This window comes from Rosa rugosa, chromosome 3 (assembly GCF_958449725.1).
Source record: "Rosa rugosa chromosome 3, drRosRugo1.1, whole genome shotgun sequence".
NCBI lineage: Eukaryota > Viridiplantae > Streptophyta > Magnoliopsida > Rosales > Rosaceae > Rosa > Rosa rugosa.
Genome location: NC_084822.1, coordinates 37,387,181 through 37,407,163, shown reverse-complemented (window position 1 = coordinate 37,407,163; position 19,983 = coordinate 37,387,181). Strand labels below are relative to the sequence as shown.

The following is a 19,983-nucleotide window of genomic DNA, read 5'->3' as shown; positions in this document are numbered from 1 at the left end:
TTATGTTGAATTTAACATACAACGTTGTGGCTGTAGTTTAGTGGTAAGAATTCCATGTTGAGGCCGTGGAGAGGGGGCAAGCATTGATGAACAGCTCGCCATCGTCATGGCCAACATCGAGAGGAATAAAGAAAAGCAAGCCAGGGACATGGCCATTTTGATCGCAAAAACAAAGCAGAGGTTTCGCGATTGGGACCTAGAAATTGAGCAGAACGCTCGAGAAGAGGTCATTTATGAGGCTGATTTGCCTATAGGTGGCAATCAACCTAATGGCCTCACTGGTGAATCACAGCCTTACATAGAGGCTATTTATGGAGAACGTCATCAACAAGATTGTTCTTCAGACAAGAAAATTGTCTCTGAACAAATATCTGATGTCTCCACTGATCAAGCCAAATATGTCGCTACTGATCAGATGCATGGGGGGCAAGATATGACCCATGATCATCCCTTTGATCAAGAGAAGTTGGCGACAGTTGGCGACAAAGCCGATCTTGGGACACCGTCATCTTCCAAATTACAATTGGAGATCATGTCTCGTCAACCAACAAAGATACTTGGGGGGCAAGAATACCCCTCTCACGAGCCAAATTCCTCCAAATTCTTCAACGAGAAGTATCTTTGTTCTTTTTCTACAAGCTCTCATAGGAGGGATTTTTACCCTACAAATTTTGATACATCGGAGCTTGGAGTGAAGCATAGATGGCCTCCCCCGTGGCCTTCTGGAGGTTAGCCAAATATAGTGCTGCTAACTTCTTTCTTTGTTTTTAAATTTCCTGTCAATTTTCAGTTTTCATTTTTATTTTCGTCATTTGTGAATCATAACGGAATAGGTGAAGTCTCTTTTGTTAATATTGGCCTAAACTCCTTATTGGTGCCTAGTTCAGGTCCCTTAAGGTTAAGGGCGGATTTTATTAACACTTGTTGAACTGTCTTCACACTTATGACCTTTCTCATCTTAGTAAGTATAGCCTATGTGAAATGGTGTCTAGAAAGGGGACAACGTTCATGACAGGTTCTTGAATCCAGAAGTGCGTGCAAATGGGCCTAAACCACTATGTGGGAGTAGCTCATGCCAAAATGGATTCTGCCTCTCTTGTTCGCCCTCCCCCACCTGGCCATTTCAGTAAGGTTGCCCAAAGGATTTGAAAGAAAATTTGTGTCTAGACAACTATACTTGGGCCGCATGTCTAAACCTTGATTCACAATGTCTTATTAAAATTAAAAAAAAAAAAATACAAAAATACAAAAATACAAAAAGAGTTTCAAATTTGTGCGTCGCGGAGGATGCAAAAAATTGTGTTCTTGCCTAATAATGGCTGGAACTTGCTAATATACTTAAGAGGCCATTGGTATTGGTCTGGGCACATATACAAGAGGCATTTAATATACCTAGTATGGTATTAGCAGTGGAGGAGGTCAAATCAATATTTTTGCCAATAATTGTGGCGAAAGCTGGGTTGCGAATTGTTGGCAGCGAAGTGGTTTTAATTACATGGCCTCGCAAAGGATGGTTCGCGAAGGAAGACTGGCGATTAATATATGTATGCTCACTATGTATAATTAAGAGGGAGAGAGGCTACTGTTCAAGTAATTTTAGTCAAGCCAATACAAGTGGCTTTGGAGCAACGACATTATAAGAGGAGTGCTGATTCAAGACCTCTTCAGTCAAGACGAAGACCTTTGACTTCGAGGTCTGGGGGGCAATGTTTGGACCTAAAATGAACATTTTGGCCTGACAAGGCACGTCTTGGAGAAATTGAGCCAATGTCAGTGGCTCAAGCTATATATTGTCGACAAGCTCGAAATATATATTTAGAGGCTAAATAAAGCCTACTATGAAAGCATGGAAGCATGGAAACATGAAAAGTCAACTTTAGCACATTTTCCTACTTCGGCTAGGAGAAACCGAGCTAAACAAGGAAGGAGGGGCGGCAGACTGACCAAATGAACTTGAAATGAGCTGAAACTCTGCAGATCCATTCTAGACAGCCCAAGGATCATTTCTTATGAAGAGTGCCAGAGCTTTTTTTGAGTGGAAGGCCTTCAAACAATCAGCCCAATTTTCTACAGAAGCAAAACTGGAAAACTGGACCTGTAAGAGTTCCAGCAGCATTTTCGGCCCAACCACATGGAATAAAAATCTGAAAATTTTTCAGGATGATCTACACTCATAGTGGAACATTTTTTATGAAGAAGTCGAAGGCTAATTCTGAAGGCTTGTTGGAGAAATAATTGAAGGAATAAAGGGGCAGAAACTGACCTAAAACCAACTCAATATTCACATGTTCATGTTTCCTACCCACATGAAGAAAGCTAGATGCTTTTCTCTTTTTCCTTGGATATATTTTTCTTCTACAATCTCTTTAATAGATCATCACCACTTCCATGTTGCTGCACCTTCATGCTTTGCTTTCATTTCATCTTTTCTCTATCTTTTCCATATTTTACAAGTGAACTTAGATCTACTTTCATTATTTTTCTTCCACTCATCATTTCACTCTTTTTTTTCTTCCCTATATAAACACCTTCTCCTCTCATTCTAAGACACCCATTCACATACAACAACAACATCTCTAAGATGATCTAAGTTCTCTCTAGAGCAAACCTCTCTAAGAGCAACTCCTCTCCTTCTCTTTCTCTTAGCGGTGATCACACTCCTAGTCCTAGTCTTCTCAGAAGCCGACTTTCAGTGCCACCAAACCCTCTGTCAACGTACTTCGGTCCTAGTCTCCTCGGGAGCCGACGGTAGTGCCGCGACCACAACGGTTACAGAACCAGCCAAGCAAGGGTAACGCCCTAGCAACCCAGCCAAGCTAAAGTCACGCTTTAGCAAGTTCTCCTCACTTCCCGGTGGTTCTCGCTCTGCTCGATCTACAACATCGAGTATCGATTGTGATTTTCAAGAAGCTCAGCAAAAGTCCTCGCCACGAGGCACAAAGAATCCCCAGACGAGGTTGGTGCTCTCCTCGTCTACAATCGCTTGAAAAGAAGTCAGGTCAAGGGACATCCCCGACGACCGCACCCGAACGGTGCTGGCACGCCCGCGCAAGAAAAGAGACTGTTGACCAGCTGCAGCAAAATTGGAGCCAAACAAATATTAATTATAAATATGAAGGGTTGAGATCATTTTATAAGTGTTGAGTCATTTACACCTTCAGTGTATAGAATAATTTCCATTTCGGATATATCTGTCACTTGATCGATGTGAGCTAGGTTACGTATACGTATTAGCTAGAGTTACGAACTCAGCCAACTTGATTTATAATCATGTCTACCAGTTTTACAATAACTATAAGCAGTTGACTGATTGGTTTTGGTCCATTCAGCTGATCGAGAAACAAGCATGCATTCATGTAGCCGGAAATGTTGGAAAGAAGAAGCATGATTACATTAGGTTATTGTCCCCAGTTCCCCACATAAAACAGATCATGATCCCCAGGCTGATATTGAGTGGAATGAAATTTGATATCCTTTTCAATTTCTTCTCTATGCACGTACAATGGAATTGCAATCACAAATAGTGCGGTTGATTAAAGGGTGTTTCTAGATCGAGATCAAATATAGATATGCTTTGCTTGTCATTGTACCCTACAGATCATCTTCAACTGACCAAAAATCCAAGTTAACTTTTGGAGGTTTTTAATATGAACTTTCTGCAGATGTATACACTTTGGGACAGGGTCCTACAGGTCAAGGAGGATATATACTAAATACATAGCACACTTTTTTTTTTTTAATTTTTAATTTTTTTTTTTAAATCAACTGACAACTCTTTATTAATTAGGAGAAAACTCCTTCTCAATTACATAGCACTCCCTAGCCTGTTTTGTACCATTCCAATATGAACTATTCGTAATGAGGAATCATAAGTAAAACGAGGACGTCACCCGATCAATTTGAATGCATTTTAATAATTGAAATGATATATATGTTTACCCAGTTACTTTTGGGGATATCATCCCTCCAAAACCTCAACCAGATTGAAATTCACTCATTCTGGTCATTTAATTAATTTAGCATACATACACATACATGCACAGTGTGATAAAATTAGTCGAGTTTGACTCATCTCCAATCCATGAACGTGTGCTAAAAATGAAGCAGATCATCAATCATTTGATTAAAAGCCAGGATGAAAACATCCTCTTTAAAGAGGAGATTCGATCGCATAGTATCTTATTACAATTCCAAGTGCTATAAGCTACACATGCAGCTATGCCCTTTAATCAAGTTTGCAAAAACGAAGCACAAATCTTAGATCAAGTTACATTAAATTTCACCTTAGAAGTTTATTATATAGCCTTACTTATATTTTCGAGGACATTATAGAGCATAGCCTAAAGCTTAGCTAGCTAGTGTTGAACCAGCTTTGCAATAAACTCATCAATGTTTCTATCAGAACTTCCACCTTCATCCACAGCCTTTCTAGCCAATTCTTTCCACTTCAAAGCATTCTTCTGAATTTCTTTCCCTGTCTCTCCTTCCAATATTTCTCTCACACAATTTGATATTTCTTCTTGTCTCACTATCCCTTTCTCATCAGCCCGAGCTTTAAGCCCCATTTTCCACACATCCATAATATACTTTGCATTAGTGCTTTGGTCAGTCCACTGTGGCACTGCAACCATTGGAACCCCTAAACTAAAAGCCTCCAAGGTCGAGTTCCAACCGCAATGCGTCACGAAGCAACCAACTGCTTCATGTTGCAAAACCTCCAATTGGTGACACCATGAAACCACCATACCTCTCTCTGATATCTCCTCCACAAACCCTTTTGGGAGCTTGGTTGCTTCTTTTTCTCTCACCACCCACAAGAAATAGATGTTGCTCTTCTTCAAACCGCGAGCCAATTCCTCCATTTGCTCGGCTCCTAGCTCTGCTAAGCTGCCAAATGACACATAAGCTACTGACCATTTCGGTCGTTCGTTTAGCCAATTCATGCAGGCATCACTATTTGGCTTAAAGAGGCTGAAGCCATATTCTTTGTCATCCTCATGTCGTTTATCCAAGTACATGGATGGTATGGTTGGACCAATCGTCCTCAATGGCCAGAGCTTTGCCATCCAATCCACCTCCTGTGCCACAATTTACAATTTATTAGAACAGAATGTACGCATATATATCTTAAAGAATCACACACATGTACAGTACATAAAAGTTTTTTCGACGAAGTACAATACATAAAAGTTAAACTTCATTTTTATTGCTTGATATAAATCTCTCTCTCTCTCTCTCTCTCTCTGTGAGGTAGGGTTTAGTTCATAATCTGAGATAAACCTACGCTCTAATTTATTTTCAACATTCCGTTGCCAAAGCCGACACCGACGATCAGACTAAATTGGATCACCTAACAACAACTTAACACCCTGAAATAATCCACCTACCCAAAACTTTTAGCAACATTCACATATTAAGCAACAATTGAATAGTCTGACCAATTAAGCATACCTATACAAAACGGTGGATATATATTGTACCACTATTACACAAAACGGACTCCCTTCACAAAAGCTATGCGACAGGAATATGTAGTACCACTATTACAGAGCAATGAATTACAAAGGGTATGCGTAAAAATCCATAAAAATGTCTTCAAATTATATGGTTGGTTGCTATTATATAAGCTAGTACAATTCTAGCGTAGGTTGATTGGTTACTACCTCTACTTCCAGCTCATAAAATGTGTTGCAGAGGATCAAATCAGCTTTGCCAACATTGGAGAACTGATCCACAACCATTCTAAAGAAAGCCGGGTACTGTTCAGGTACAGAAACGAAAGAAGGCATATCCGAAGCTTGTAGCGGTACTGACAATCCCGGAAGCACGATCTCAGACTCATTAGTACATGGAACTTTGAGCAAACCCTGTTGGACATTGTAGTATATGTTGTCAACAGCACAAGACTGAGTGAAGAAAGTTACCCCAACAATCCCAAACCTTTTGGCCACTTCCAGCGGCCAAGGCATAAACGCATCATAAACAATACAATCAACTTTGTGCCCCAAGTCCGATAGCTTCTCGATGAGCCCCGTCAAGGTCTTTGACCCGACTTCGCGGAAGCTGTCTAGATAGGCATCAATGCTCTCCGCTGCCGCCAGCCCGCCTTCGTCATAGCCATCGGATATGCTCTCTAATGTAATGGACGTGGACGGCGATGATGAGAGCTTGTGAAATGACTGGGTTGTGACGAGTGTGACTTTGAGGCCTTTGCGCTCTAAGCGCTTGGAGAATTGGAGCATGGGATTAACGTGGCCTTGGGTTGGAAAGGGTAGGACCAAACAATGAGCTTCGTAATAGGCTTTCTGTTCCTTCTCCATTCTTTTCGTTTGTGCTTCTTTCTACAAGGGGTAGTTTGAGCTTTAAATTGAAAATAGAGGTAGCAAAGAATTTTATGGTGGAAAATTTAAGTAAAAACGTAAAGAGAAAAAAAAGGCAATCATGCATGTGTATCAATTATTTCTGAAACCAAAAACTGCAGCCACCGAAATGCACATGGCGTCCATTAATTAGATGTTTCAAGCAATAAACTTTTGAACAGGAATGGACGTGTTTTCTCTCACTAGCTACTGTCACTTTTTACAGCCACAAATATTATGACTTTATCAATCATGCAGCCACTGTCTCTTCTTCTACAGAAAGTATTCCCCTCGCAAAATGTGTGTACATATTTTTTTCTTTCTTTCTCGAGAATGAAATACTTCCGTTACGCTATCAATTTTTTGTTTTTTACACTATACAGCTTTATTCGAAGGCAAAAACAGAGTAGCGAGACCTCTGTTTCGTGTTGGTTTGCTGGAGAATAAATTTTTTCTAACTTTTAATAATTTAGTAAAAAGAAAAAAATAAAAATAAACGCATGGACGTGTGGGGTGTAGATTTTCTACCTAAGTTCAGCCGGAATGAACCAAATGAAGCAAGTATTTAGGAGATATGGCATTGTGTAGACATAGACTCAAGCACTTAACCACTCTAAAATGCGAAGCGCATCCAAGAGTGACCCCTCAGATTTTGGTGACCCAAGCGAACTATAAATATAATGTACATAAAACCCTTATTTTTTCATATAATGTACATGTACACAGATGACATTCACACGGATATTTACACAGATATGATTCTGTGTGAAAAATATTGCGATACATACACATGTTTGTGTGAAAATTATATTCACACAGATATTTGTGTGAAATATATCCTAAAGTGAGGCCGGGAAAATTCACACAGATTTTGGTATGAAATTCACACAGATTTCCGTATGAATGATGGTGATACGTAGACTTCCGTGTAAAAATTTATTTATATTTCAAATAATTATGCACATGTGTCAAAAACTCACACAGAGATCCGCTTGAGTTAGAATTTACATATAAAAATCCGTTTGAATACTACTTCAAAATAAAGCAAAAACTAATTAACTATTATGTTTAGGACATTATTTCCAGCAAAATGTGAGCTTCACACATACCTCTGTGTGAATATTTATTTTTCAATTGCTTTATGCAAATTTCAGTATTATTTTCAATTACTTTGAAATTGTAGTGGCTAACTATGATTGTATCCAATAAATGGTATTTATTATTCGAGAAAAATTCAGCTACCCTCCCCAAACTATGTTGCCAAGGCCAATTTGATATCCAAACTCTCAAAAGTATCAATGTGATACCCAAAGACATATTTTGACATCAACGTGATACTTCCGTCCAAAATTTGTGACGGTTCCGTTAAAAATGATCACGTGTCGTACATGTGACTAGATTTTAAGGGTAAAGTCGTACTTTTACACCAATTTTGTTATATATATATATATTAAAAAAAAAAGATATGCTTTTCATCTTCAACTTAGACCAGACAACAAAAACCGAAGAACCCCCAAAATTACAACTCTCTCTCTCTCTCAAAATTAAACTGAATAAGCCCCAAAATTTCGTTCTCAAATTGGAAACCAAAATCAACCATGGGCATAAGAGGTCAAAACCCTACAAATATAAATCTAAATCGCAGAGAGAGACCGTAATCTCCAATTCCCAATCCAAGTACAGTCGCAGCTCTCTCCATTCAAAAAGGTATCCAACCCAGATCTTCTTCTACTTCCAGATATGTAACCCAATTTTTAATTTCAAATTTCCCCACATTTCCAAACTTAGGGTTTTTGAACTGACTTCGTCGTTGATTGGGGGGAATCAGATAATCGATGGCAAGTTAGAGGAATAGTTAAGGAAATCGCTCCCATTCTTAGTCCGATTACTCTGACAACGGCGGAGGAGGCGGCGGCGACAAGAGAAGAAACCCCGGCGAGGAAAGATAGCAATTCATCATTGACGCCGAGGACACAGTTTACCGGTACTTGTGCCTGGTGAAGAAAATCGGGAGCATAATCAGAAGAGGAGGAGAAATTGTGAAGCAACTTAGGGTCGACACCAAGTCCAAGATTCGAATCGACGAAACGGTGCCGGGTGCCGATGAGAGAGTCGTGACTATCCACAGCGCCAGCGACGAGACCAATGGGTTTGAGGACAGTGGGAATTTTGAATCTAGGCAACCCCTTTAGCTCCCCAAGACCACCTCTTCATGGGGATAAGAGGCGCTGGGGTAGTAGTAAAGTAGGCCTCCTGATGATGATGATGTCAAGTTTTCTGGGAAAGTTCCCAGATCATCAGAGAAGATGAAGAAGAAGGAAAAGGAAAAAGAAAATGAAAATGAATTAACAAAAGAAAAGGGTAAATTGGTCTTTTTCTTTGTTTTTGGTCTTCATGTGCTTGCCACGTCACTGTTTTAACAGAACCATCACGAATTTTTGACGGAAGTATCACGTTGATGTTAAAATATGTCTTTGGGTATCACATTGATACTTTTGAGAGTTCGGATATCAAATTGGCCTTGGCAACATAGTTTGGGAAGGGTAGCTGAATTTTTCTCTTATTATTCTCACAAAAAAAGAGAGTCATAAACACGTCTCTCTCTCTTTCTTTCTCTCTCAAATCTCACTCTGAATTTCTCTCTCTCCTCTTCTGATTTCTCTCTCTCACAAAGGGGTGCAAATAGGTTATTAAGTTAATAACCACAAAGTCCAGCCGCCAACAAACCTACTCTAAAATCTTAAATCCTCTACAGGTGAGGCATGGTTTTCAATTAGTCAGTTTGATATTTCTTGTGATTTTCTTGCTATCTCTTTGACTTACCGATATTAATCCTTCAATCACAGCTTTACAGAAGCTTTCAAGTATCGGTTGATCTGAAGAAGGAGAGATCTATGACTGAGAAACACGAGAGATCGAGGTTTAAGAGAAGAAAAAACATGAAGAAGATGACTTTGAATCAAACACAGTTTGTTCTTCATCGATTGTAGATCTGCAGGTGTAGGCATGAACCTGTTCAACACAGCAATTTGCATCCCTCTTCACTTGATTTGCTAATCTTATTGTGATGTTCGTGTAGGAATTCATTAGGTGCAAACAAGACTCATAACTCGATCTAGTGGGGATCTTGACATTGAATTGTTCATACACAGATCTGCTGATTCACCATGAAGGCAAAGTCAGTGGAGGAGGCGGAGGGCGAGAGCAGCGCGTGACCCCACGGCGAGAAAAAGGAGAGGTCAAGTTCGAAGATGGAGGTGAAGCAGGTCGGGATCAGGTGTTTGATCAGACCGGCGCTCAGGGTGTTTGATGTCTCTGATTCAAAGAGATTAACTAATAACTACTAAAAATAAATGAATTATTATAAATTCAAAATTAATGGAAGAACTAAAAATAAATATCTGAATATATGAATTATTATAAAATGATGAATTACATTTATTCCGAAAATTACTAATGGGTGGGATAGAGAGTGGGACCCGCTAAATACGGACAAACAATTCCGTGTGTAAATAGCTTTAGCAACGCCAGCAATACATACAGATATATAATCTGTCGCTGTATCGGATGTATTGACGTATTCACAAGGATTTCCGTGTGGAATACTATGATTTCACAAAGATTTCCGTGTGGAATACTATGATTTCACACGGATCTGTGTGTGATGGGTACTTTTTCTAGTAGTGACATAATGTCATTTAGTGGAATATGACGTTTCCTCGCATTCATCGCACCCATGCACTGGCGGATCTAGCTGGAAGCAAGTGAGGGCTCATGCGCCCGACCTACCATATATAAAATCTTAAATATTAACATATCATATACTCCCTCCAGCATCTTAAAATAAAGAGAATATAACAATATGCCTCCGTATAAATAATCCAAAGTCCGCCACTGCATCCATGCCAGTCACACACACCTTCCAGGTGAAGTGGTGAATTCAACCATCGAGGAAACCACGTGCTACATGCAGGCGCGCAAAGCTTGGAATAATATGCTTAATTAACCACACTAATAGACTGACTAAGTGGGTTTTTGTACATGGTTTCTTACTACTTTTTAATTTTTATAGTCAAAAACTCATTCCGTGAAACAGCTAAGGTAAAAAAAAATTATAATATGTTGTAGGAGAATGCAATTGTGTTTATTATTGATAATAGGAGCCCTTTAAATAGAGAGTTACAAGGTACCAAAAAGGTAATAGAATCCGATTACAATTGAACCTAGAACACATTCCTATTACAACTCTAAACCCTAGTTTGTAGAGGCACACATTATGTCGACATCCTTCAACACTCCCCCTTGTGCCGCTCAAACTTGGCGATGACGCTTTGATTGTTGCCTCGTTAAAAACCTTGCCAGGTAACAAAAACCCAGTGGGACAAAAATAACCTTGGTCGAAGGACAAAAAGAGCACAACACGTCCTTCACTCTTCGAGATCGAACATGTAGACATCATGCCTCCCCCCTGATGTCAATATCTCCCCCTGATTGCTACAATCATGGGAGTTCGGATAACTTTCTTAATCCGATGCTTTTCACATGTTTCTCGAAGGTGGATTTTGGTAACTACTTAGTAAATAAGTCCGCTACATTATCCTCAGATCGGATTTGGTTCACTTCAATATTTAGAAGTGCCTGTTGTCATTTTGATGGAGGGGAGGAGGAGCACGGAAGGTGGCATTTTGCCTTGTGGGGTCCGATCCCACACTTCCGTTATCTCTTTTCTCTGTAGGGATAGAACAAGCCCATATCAATCGTACCTCTCAAATATCGAAAGATTGTCTTTATACCAATCTAATGGCGTTGCGTTGGCGCGGGGCTATATCTAGCCAACAAGTTCATAACAATTGAGGTGTCCGGTCTTGTATTGTGCTAAGTACAATAATGCGCCTATTGTACATAAGTAAGCACTTCTGTTATTAACACATCTTCGTCATCATCCCTGGGACGAAACGGATCCCTTTTAGGGCATAGACTACGGACGACCATGGAAGTGCATCTTTGACTTTATCAAAATGCCTAAGCATCTATTGACACGGTATACAAAACCGTGTTCTCCCAAGGTCCTTCCTCTCAAACTCGGATTTCAGGTGTTCAGCGGTTTTCCTTAACTCACAAGTGTTCCAATTATGTTTATCAACATAAACCGCGACAATTGCAAATCCGGAACTTGTCATGGAAACGCATGGGCATAGCTCATCATATCCCTTCCTAATCAAGTAGTCACTTTAGTGAGTGTTTCAACCTCGTTGCAAACGTGCTCCGTGGTCTAGAGCCACTTGACTTGGGTAAATGAAGTTCACAAGAACCTTCATTATATTCCGTATCTAGATCCCCATAAAGATATGTAGTGACCACATTTGTAGGCTGCATGTCAGTTATTTGGAAACTACCAAACTGACAAGGTAGTGGAGTGCAATGACATCCATTATGAGAGAATATGTCTTCTCGTAGTCGATTCCAGGGCGTTGTGAGAAACCTTGCGCCATAAGGTGAGATTACCATCTCTTTTTCTCGTCACGCTATCTAACGAAGACCTATTAATGTCAACAGGTTTTATGTTAGGAGGTGTTGGCATCTCAGGCCCGAAATCCTTCCTCTTCGTTAGTGAACCCAATTCAACCTGGATCGCATCTTTCCATTTAGGCCAATTTTCTCTACGTTGGCATTCTTCAACGGAGTAAGGTTCGATGTCATTGGTCTCAATAATTCCACGTCCTCATGTACACTAGTGTAGTTCGTAGAGATCTCTATTCTCAGGAATTGGTTCTAACATTGAGGCGTCCCCCAACGATGTCTCTTGGACATAACCACAATCCAAAATATTCTCATGAGACGGATTTTGAGTATCAATGATCAATGGATCAAGTTGTGCCAAACTCGCTCTCTTCTTAGGGCGAGAATCCATCGAACCTATGGGTCTCCTACTCTCTCTAGCGGAACCCATGGCCTATGACGCCATTATGCCACCTTTGTGGCGTCACCATACCACCATCCATGGTAGTGGTGCAGTACCCATCTTCTCTGGGTGGCATCATGTCCTCTTGTGGGGACATCAATCCTTGCAGGCATGTTTGCAGCAGGTATATGTGATCTCGTCACTTTTAGGGGATCAAGATGAGACATAGTGGGGACAGACCACGACAATTCCTGTCGTTCCTGTTGAACATTGACATTCTAATCTCCCCCTAACGACAGGAAGATTGTCTCATCAAAGTGACAATTCGCAAATCCAGCGAAATAGAGATCGCATGTCAAGGGTTCTACATAGCGGACTTATAGTTGGAGACTCATGTCCAACAAATATATATATGCATTCGTTGCAATGACTCATGTTGATGCGCTGTGGCGGCGCAATTGGCACATGAACCGCACACTCAAATATGCATAAATACGAGATATTAGACTCGAACCCAGTCACTAGCTGTAACACAAATAAAAGTTGAGTGGCTGCTATGAGTCGTAGATGAATTAGCATAGCTGCATGCGATATTGCATAACCCAAGCGGAAATATTGGTGCGCATTACCAATGTCCGGGCTACCATCGTAGTCGTTTAATGGTGGCTTTTCCGCTAGACCAATTGGGTGTGTACATGGGAATACGATACTTGATATCAATACCCAATGATATGCAATAGTCATCGAAAATTGTCGATGTAAACTCTCTAGCATTATCAAGTCAAATTGACTGAATCGGATGATCTGGGTAGTGAGCCCGTAGCCATATGTTATGTGCTAGGAGTGTAGTATAAGCAGCATTACGAGTGGATAATGGCACAACACGTGACCAGCGTGTTTGCGTATCAACCAACACCATAAAACATCTATACGGTCCGCAAGTTGGTTGATCAAATCCATAGAATTCCCTTAGATTCGTTGTAAGAATGGAATTATTTCCTCAATCTCCTTTGCATAGGATGGTCTCAATCCTAAATAACAGGCTTTACAGAACGAAACATGGGCTTTATAATCAACCAATGAGGCTTTTGGTTAAGCCATAATGTCACAATAGACTTGAGAAGTAGAGAGAGGAGTTTATGGCCTCAATGCCATGTATTTGCTGCAGGGGGTAGGCGGCGCCGGCCATGTATGGCCGGTCTTTGCACAATCATGGCGCCATGAGGGGCATGTGCAGCTCCTCGAACCAATTCTTGGTTCTTACTTTTCTTCGTTCTGAAAATGGATGTCCGTGTAAAGTCTTTAATACACGGATCATCATGTCAAAGCCTATATGTGTCAGAATCCCATAAGTCGTCTCTCATGACATGGTTGGATTCAATAACTCGAATAGTGGTTGCATACAACCCACTAGAGCGACACATAAGTTTCTCTAAGACTCGTTTATGTCCGTAGTCATTAGAGGTGATGCAAAGGAACTCAGTCCATTCTCATAATGTGTTTCCACATGAAAACCATTGGCTCTTATATAATAAAGTTCGAATTAAGGTATGTCCAAGACATTAAGTAAAAGAATTGACACTTTATTAATAGCCAATGATTACATCAAAGTTTCCAAAATCTAATCCAAAATAAAATCAAACTAAGACACATTGTAGTCACTCTATCCGTTTGGTAACTCCAATCAAATATGACCCGGGAAGTAGAGAGATGTTGGTGGAGCGAGGCTCTCTTAAGTACCATTAATCTCAATGACTTTTCTAGACATCATATTTCATTGGGTGCGCCACATGAGAAAGAGTTAATACAATTGTCATTTATTGACTAAGGCATATTGCCATTACAAAATTCTTGGAAATAAAAGACTACTCTAAAAATCTGCGGCATTTTGTCTTCATCGCCAGATTTAAAGTCTTCTTGAACTCGATGTCTTGATCACTGTGAGGCAGCTACCTTCTTAGGTACATTGCAAACTCAGGCCCATTGATCAGACGTTCCATATCAGAAATAGATACCATGAAGAGGATTCTCCCTTGATTGAGGCGCATTGGCGCAATGTGCATGTTCCCTAGGACCTGAGGCGTTGGAAGATTATGACCATGGCCTACGTTGGCTCTATGGTTTCCAACCCTTAGTCCCTCAAAATCACTGCTCCTACGGTGGCGTGATTGTCGCCTTTGGCGACTACCTTCATGAGCATTTTGATCATATGGATCATGACGTCTATGGCGACTTTCTCTAGCCATGGGACGATGCTCTGGATAGCTATCTCGAAGCCTATCAATTTCTCTTCTCACAAGCTCGTTGTCTTGCCTTTCAGCAATTTCCATAGCTTCAATAAGCTTTTGAAAGCTTGTGATCCGTCTTGCATTTATATGAGTCCGAAATAAGTCACAGGACCTCATAGCATAGACAGGGAAGGTATTGAGGGTTTTCTCAATCAATTGTTCTTCTGTGATCGTCTTGCCACAGAAGTGCATCATTGCTCTGATGCGGAGGACTTCCGAATAAAATTGTATGACTGTATCAAAGTCAGAGAAGCGAAGATCACTCCATTCTGCTTCTAAATTCGGAAGGATGGAGTCACGAACATTGCCATAACGTTCACGAAGCGCTTGCCAAAGCTTTATGACGCTATCCTCATTCATGAACTCAAACTGGAAGTCACTATCCATGTGACGTTTCATGAAGGCAAGTGCCCTGGAAATATCTTTCTCAGTTTGAGGATCTGGAGCTGTTTCTATATGACAAAGCTCTTGGATTGTATGCAATAAGTCACGGGCAATAAGGTGGAGTTCAACATCCCGAGCCCACAATAGGTATCTTTTGCCTGCATAATCCAATGGAACAAAATCGAGTATGTTCGAGTTTGACATCCTGAAAAAGGGGTGAAACAAGAACGAATTAGTTTCGGAGCTAAACTTCCACGAAAACTAACAATAATAAGATTTCCGAGCTATGCTACCAAGAAATCGATTTCCAAGAATCTCTTTTGGATTAGACCAAATAATGATGTTTTTAATATGGTCACAATTTGATGCTTTATGGACGCTCTTGGTCCAAGCATTATGAACACTCTTAGTTCATACGAACGCTCTTAGTTCGTTTAATTATGAACACTCTTAGTTCATACGAACACTCTTTGTTCGTTAAGCGCGAATCCCCACAATTCCGCTTTGTTAAATACTCAAAGCCACACATGTTCATATATTCATATATTCCAAAATTCTGTAGGAAATAAAAGGAATTTAAAATACAAGAAAGCAGGAACTTTAATGGTAAAAACTTACTTGGTAATTTGAAGCTTTGTTTCACGATTCTTTATACACGCGCGTGTTGATGCAGGCGTGTAGCTAAATTAGGGTTGCCGGAATCTGATCGAAAATTAGCAGTTGGTAGGCTGCCCTTCTCCCTTTTTTTTTTCTTTCCGGGCCCAAGCCTGCTTCCCCTTCCTTCTTTTTTTTTTTTTTTTTTTTTCTCGGCCCAGGCCTGCCCTTTTTTTTCTTTCTTCTTTTCTTCTTTTCTTTCTTTTCTTCTTTTCCTTCGCGTCTTCTTCTTTCTTTCCTCTGTTCTTCCTCCTCCTAATCTGCAGCGATCGGAGGTGCTGCAGATCGGACGTGCGCGGCTGCAGGTGCAAGCAGGCGGGCTGTTCGCGGGTTGCAGGTGCTTGGGCTGTTCGCGGCTTGGGCTGCTAGGGGACGTACGGGGCAGCAACAGGAAGGTGCAGGGGAGCTTTCGGCAGGAGGCTGGAACGCAGGCAGCAGCGCGGTAGGGAGGCTGGGACGCAAGTAGCAGCGCGCAGGTTGCGGTGGCGGGCTGTAGGGCTGCTGCGCGGGCTGCGGGGCAGATGCGCTGCAGGGCTGGTGCGGGGTCGTGGTAGGCTGGCAGGGACTTGCAGCAGGAGCAACGCGGGCTGGTGCGCAGGTTGTAGCGCGCAGCAGTGGCGCTGTGGCAGGGAGGCTGCGGTGGGCTGGCAGGTGCGCAGGAGGTGTGCAGGGGCTGCGGGTGCGCAGGCGGTGTGCAGGTCTGCGTGGACTGGAGGCCTGCAGGGAGGCTGGAGGCTGCTGGGATGCTGTAGGGTTTTTTTTTCTTAGGTTAGGGCATGCGGCTGCAGTTTTGGTTTTAGGGTTTTTTTTCTTTGTTTTTTTCTTAGGCTAGGGTTAAAGCTCGTGCTGATAACGTGTTGTAGGAGAATGCAATTGTGTTTATTATTGATAATAGGAGCCCTTTAAATAGGGAGTTACAAGGTACCAAAAAGGTAATAGAATCCGATTACAATTGAATACCTAGAACACATTCCTATTACAACTCTAAACCCTAGTTTGTAGAGGCACACATTATGTCGACATCCTTCAACATAATAATAAATAAATAAATAACAAGATAAGAATGTTTCTTTTGCTATTCAGCAAGCAATGGATGATGTAAACTGTTCAAAAATCATAAGAGCGACTACATCAAAGGAAAGCTTGTGATTTGATAAAGAAAGAGTTTCGAGGAACTGCAATTCGTTAAACTACAAACTATGAAAAGAGATGAAAAAAATTTGAAAATGAAATATTATGAAATCGTTAAAGATTACTATTACAGATATGATCTTTTCTGAGTCTAGAGAATGCGCCTACACGCTCCTGAAAACCTCAATCGTTTCTCTTCCTCCGTCCGGCGGCGCATCCCTTGGATGTTGTCGTCGGACGGACTGCTGTCAATTCGTTGTCTGCTTGGCCTGGTGTGGTTTTCGGGGTCTGGTTGACAGGTTCAGGGTTCTAAACATGGTGTTTTGGGGGTCAGTGGAGGCTGGTGCTAGCCTGAATGGATCGTCGTTACTTTGCCACAGCGGCGGTTGTCAGATCGGGGGCGCAGTGGTCGTTTGGAGCGGTTTTCCAATTCGATCTGGTCTGGGGCTGGGGACGCGGTGGAGGTCTGGATCTATGGGTTTGGTGGGTCTGGGATACAATGGAAGATGGGATTGGAGTTCCGGTTCGTCCTGGTCTGGGGACGCTATGGTTCTGATTTCCGCCTTATTCTTGGCTCTGGTGGGATTTGGACGCTCCATATCTAGTTGGGTGGATCATGGTGGTGGGGTGCTGGAGATGATGGTCGAACAACAATGGTGGTTCAAGGTGGCGACGGTGGCGATTTGGTTTGGGCCAGTGGGCTGGTCCCTCTTTACTCTTCTGGTTAGATTGTGGACCTGGACTATGACATTGGGCCCAGATTGGGTTGATTTGGTTTTTTATGTTTTTTATTTATGTTGGTTTTTATATTTAGTTAAATGTGGCTTTATGCCGGCAATAAGTCCCTACACTATTGTGGTAGGGCGACGTGGGCTTTGTCCCGGACTGCACACCTTGTGTGCCTTGTCTGCTCTGGTTAGGCGGCGAGTTCCTTGCTTCGTCAAATGGTCACAACCTCCCAGTGGCAGGATGAAACTAAGTGCTACCGGATTGTTTGTCCGGTGGCAACATAGTGGGAAAGCTGATAATATTAGTAAATTATGGCTCCACGTGAGCAATATCTTTCCGGTGTGTCGCCGCAATTGTAAAGCGAATAGAGTAGCAAGTTGTACACTATTCGCTAATTGGTGCTTGTTAGAATACATATGTTTAGTTGAGACTCCTGTTATTATCTCGAGTTGTTCTCTTTATGCTTATTGTATTTTGGGGTTTAGGCAAAATGTCCCACCCCCCCCCCCCCCCATGTATTCTGCAGTTTCATTAATAATCAAGGCTTGAAGGCAGCCAGTACGGCCCTATTTAAAAAAAAAAAAAAATTACTATTACAGATTTAAAAAAAAAAAAGTGAATCAATTAAGAGCTTTGGTGAAATCATCAGTAAGACTAGAGTGGTAGAAAAAATACTCATTAGTTTCTTGAAAATATGATCCAATAATAACTACTATTTCGGTGACAGAATCAATAGCCTATCTAGAAGCTTATGAAAAATGATTGAGTAGCAGGAATGAAAGTCCTATGACATTTCAATCTATATTGACTCTTTAGGTGACAAAATTAATAGGCTATCTAGAAGCTTATGAAAAATGATTGAGTAGCTGGAATGAAAGTCCTGTAACATTCCAATCTAAACTCAAATTTTCAATCTCAGAATTATGAAAAAGATAAAAAAATTTGATAGTTTTGTAGAGGAGATAGATCTAAATATTGGGAAAATAAAAAAATCAAGGAGACAATAAATTATTCTCCATGTGTTTGCCAAAAAAAAAAAAAAAGATCGTTGGTTTTGAGAAAAACCAAAGAGAGTTTCTATTGGGACCTCCAAATCTGCTCACTTGACCTCACTCTATTATGAATTATTAAATGACATATATAACCTAATATAAAATGACTATTAAGGACAATAATTATACCAAAAAAATATTACATTTATTTTATGTAGACTTCCCAATTCAATAATATTAGATTGAATTTCTTATTATTTTCCTTATCTATTTTCATTTTCCAATTTCACTACATACTCATTAAAGCATTCATATATATTTAATAAGAATTAAATATATAAAAATGTATTAAGATCATGTGACATAAAAATGTATGATATATATGTTGAACGCATATTGGTGAGGGAAAACAAAATAATTCATCTTATGATTTATGACCTAAATATAAGTCAATCCATTATATTTGTAAAAAATAAAAAATATAAAAAATATCTAAATAATTAATCATGTGGTACAAAAAATACAGAAAAAAAAATAAACATTAAAAAAACGAATGATTTTTTTTTTAGAATAAAAACAAATGATTTTTTTTTTTTGCACAGCTAAAATAGAAAAAAAAATTTTAAAAAAATAATAGTTCATGTCATTTTCTTATTGATTAGACATTAATTTTTGAAACTCAAGTTTGATTAAGAAATGTATATTTAGTTAAGATTTATAGAGTGATTAAATCATTGAAATGACTAAATTTTTTATTTTAAAGATAATAATTTGTTTGCAAATTATATGAGTGAGGTTATTTGAGGAAGTTTAGTGAGGTTTAGTGAGTAAATTTAGTATTTGAAAATTTGATAAGAGGGTTAAAAAACATAGAGGTCAAGTGAGTAAATTTGGAGGTTCCAATAGAAAAACTCAAAACCAAAATGCCGAAACTTATAAGGTTATATAGAGGAAAACTATTTCTTCAAGGAAAATCACCACTGGCGGACCCAGCATTGGCCAAGTGTGGGCTGATGCACCGTACCCACTCAAAAAATATACATGCTCTTCTCTATATAGAAGTTTTGGTTGCTAATGTGAATTTGAAGGTATACTAAGAAAGTAAGAAGTTTGTGCCCCCACTAGGAGCTAGTAATTGAAATTCTTATACATGTTTTTATAAATATTATAAATCTTTCTTATAGTTTCTCATGAAGATTAAATCTAATAGTAAAATTTTATCTTTAGATTGTAGTTTTACAATTTTCGCCTATCATTTAACTATTACAGTTCAAGTTCGCCCCCATAGAAGTAAATTTATGGGTCCGCCACTGAAAGTCACCTAGCAGATTTTTCAGAAAAAAATGAGCTAGATGAGAAACTCTTCTATACCTATCACTCTGCAATTGAAGAGACAAAAACTAGAATTGGTACATGGACAACGGCTGCAGCAACCACATGTCTTCTGATAAGTCAATTTTCTCTAATCTTGATACTTCAAAAAATTCTTAAGTAAAATTAGTATATGGAGAAATGGTGAAAACAAAAGAAAACATTATGATCTT

General features: G+C 40.0%; 1 protein-coding gene and 1 long non-coding RNA gene across 2 annotated transcripts; one reads left to right on the top strand and one right to left on the bottom strand.

Moving 5' to 3' along the window:
• Positions 1-4,093: 4,093 nt before the first annotated feature.
• Positions 4,094-6,377, bottom strand: LOC133741496 (mogroside IE synthase-like). The gene is made up of 2 exons (XM_062169391.1): positions 5,664-6,377; positions 4,094-5,078 (listed from the first exon to the last, which is right to left on the bottom strand). The coding sequence occupies exons 1-2, from the start codon at positions 6,318-6,320 to the stop codon at positions 4,356-4,358; spliced, it is 1,380 nt and encodes a 459-aa protein (XP_062025375.1). The 5' UTR covers positions 6,321-6,377; the 3' UTR covers positions 4,094-4,355.
• Positions 6,378-8,934: 2,557 nt separating this feature from the next.
• On the top strand, positions 8,935-9,798 carry LOC133741046 (uncharacterized). Its single transcript, XR_009861578.1, has 3 exons — positions 8,935-9,114; positions 9,206-9,357; positions 9,439-9,798. It is a non-coding gene; the product is annotated as an uncharacterized LOC133741046 (long non-coding RNA).
• The last annotated feature ends 10,185 nt before the right edge of the window (positions 9,799-19,983 follow it).

Bases quoted from the DNA above. Each gene is read 5' to 3' on its own strand.
- LOC133741496 (XM_062169391.1), bottom strand. From the start codon at position 6,320: ATGGAGAAGGAACAGAAAGCCTATTACGAAGCTCATTGTTTGGTCCTA. The intron at 5,079-5,663 runs GTAGTAACCAAT...ATTGTGGCACAG, and splicing joins TTTATGAGCTGGAAGTAGAG to GAGGTGGATTGGATGGCAAA.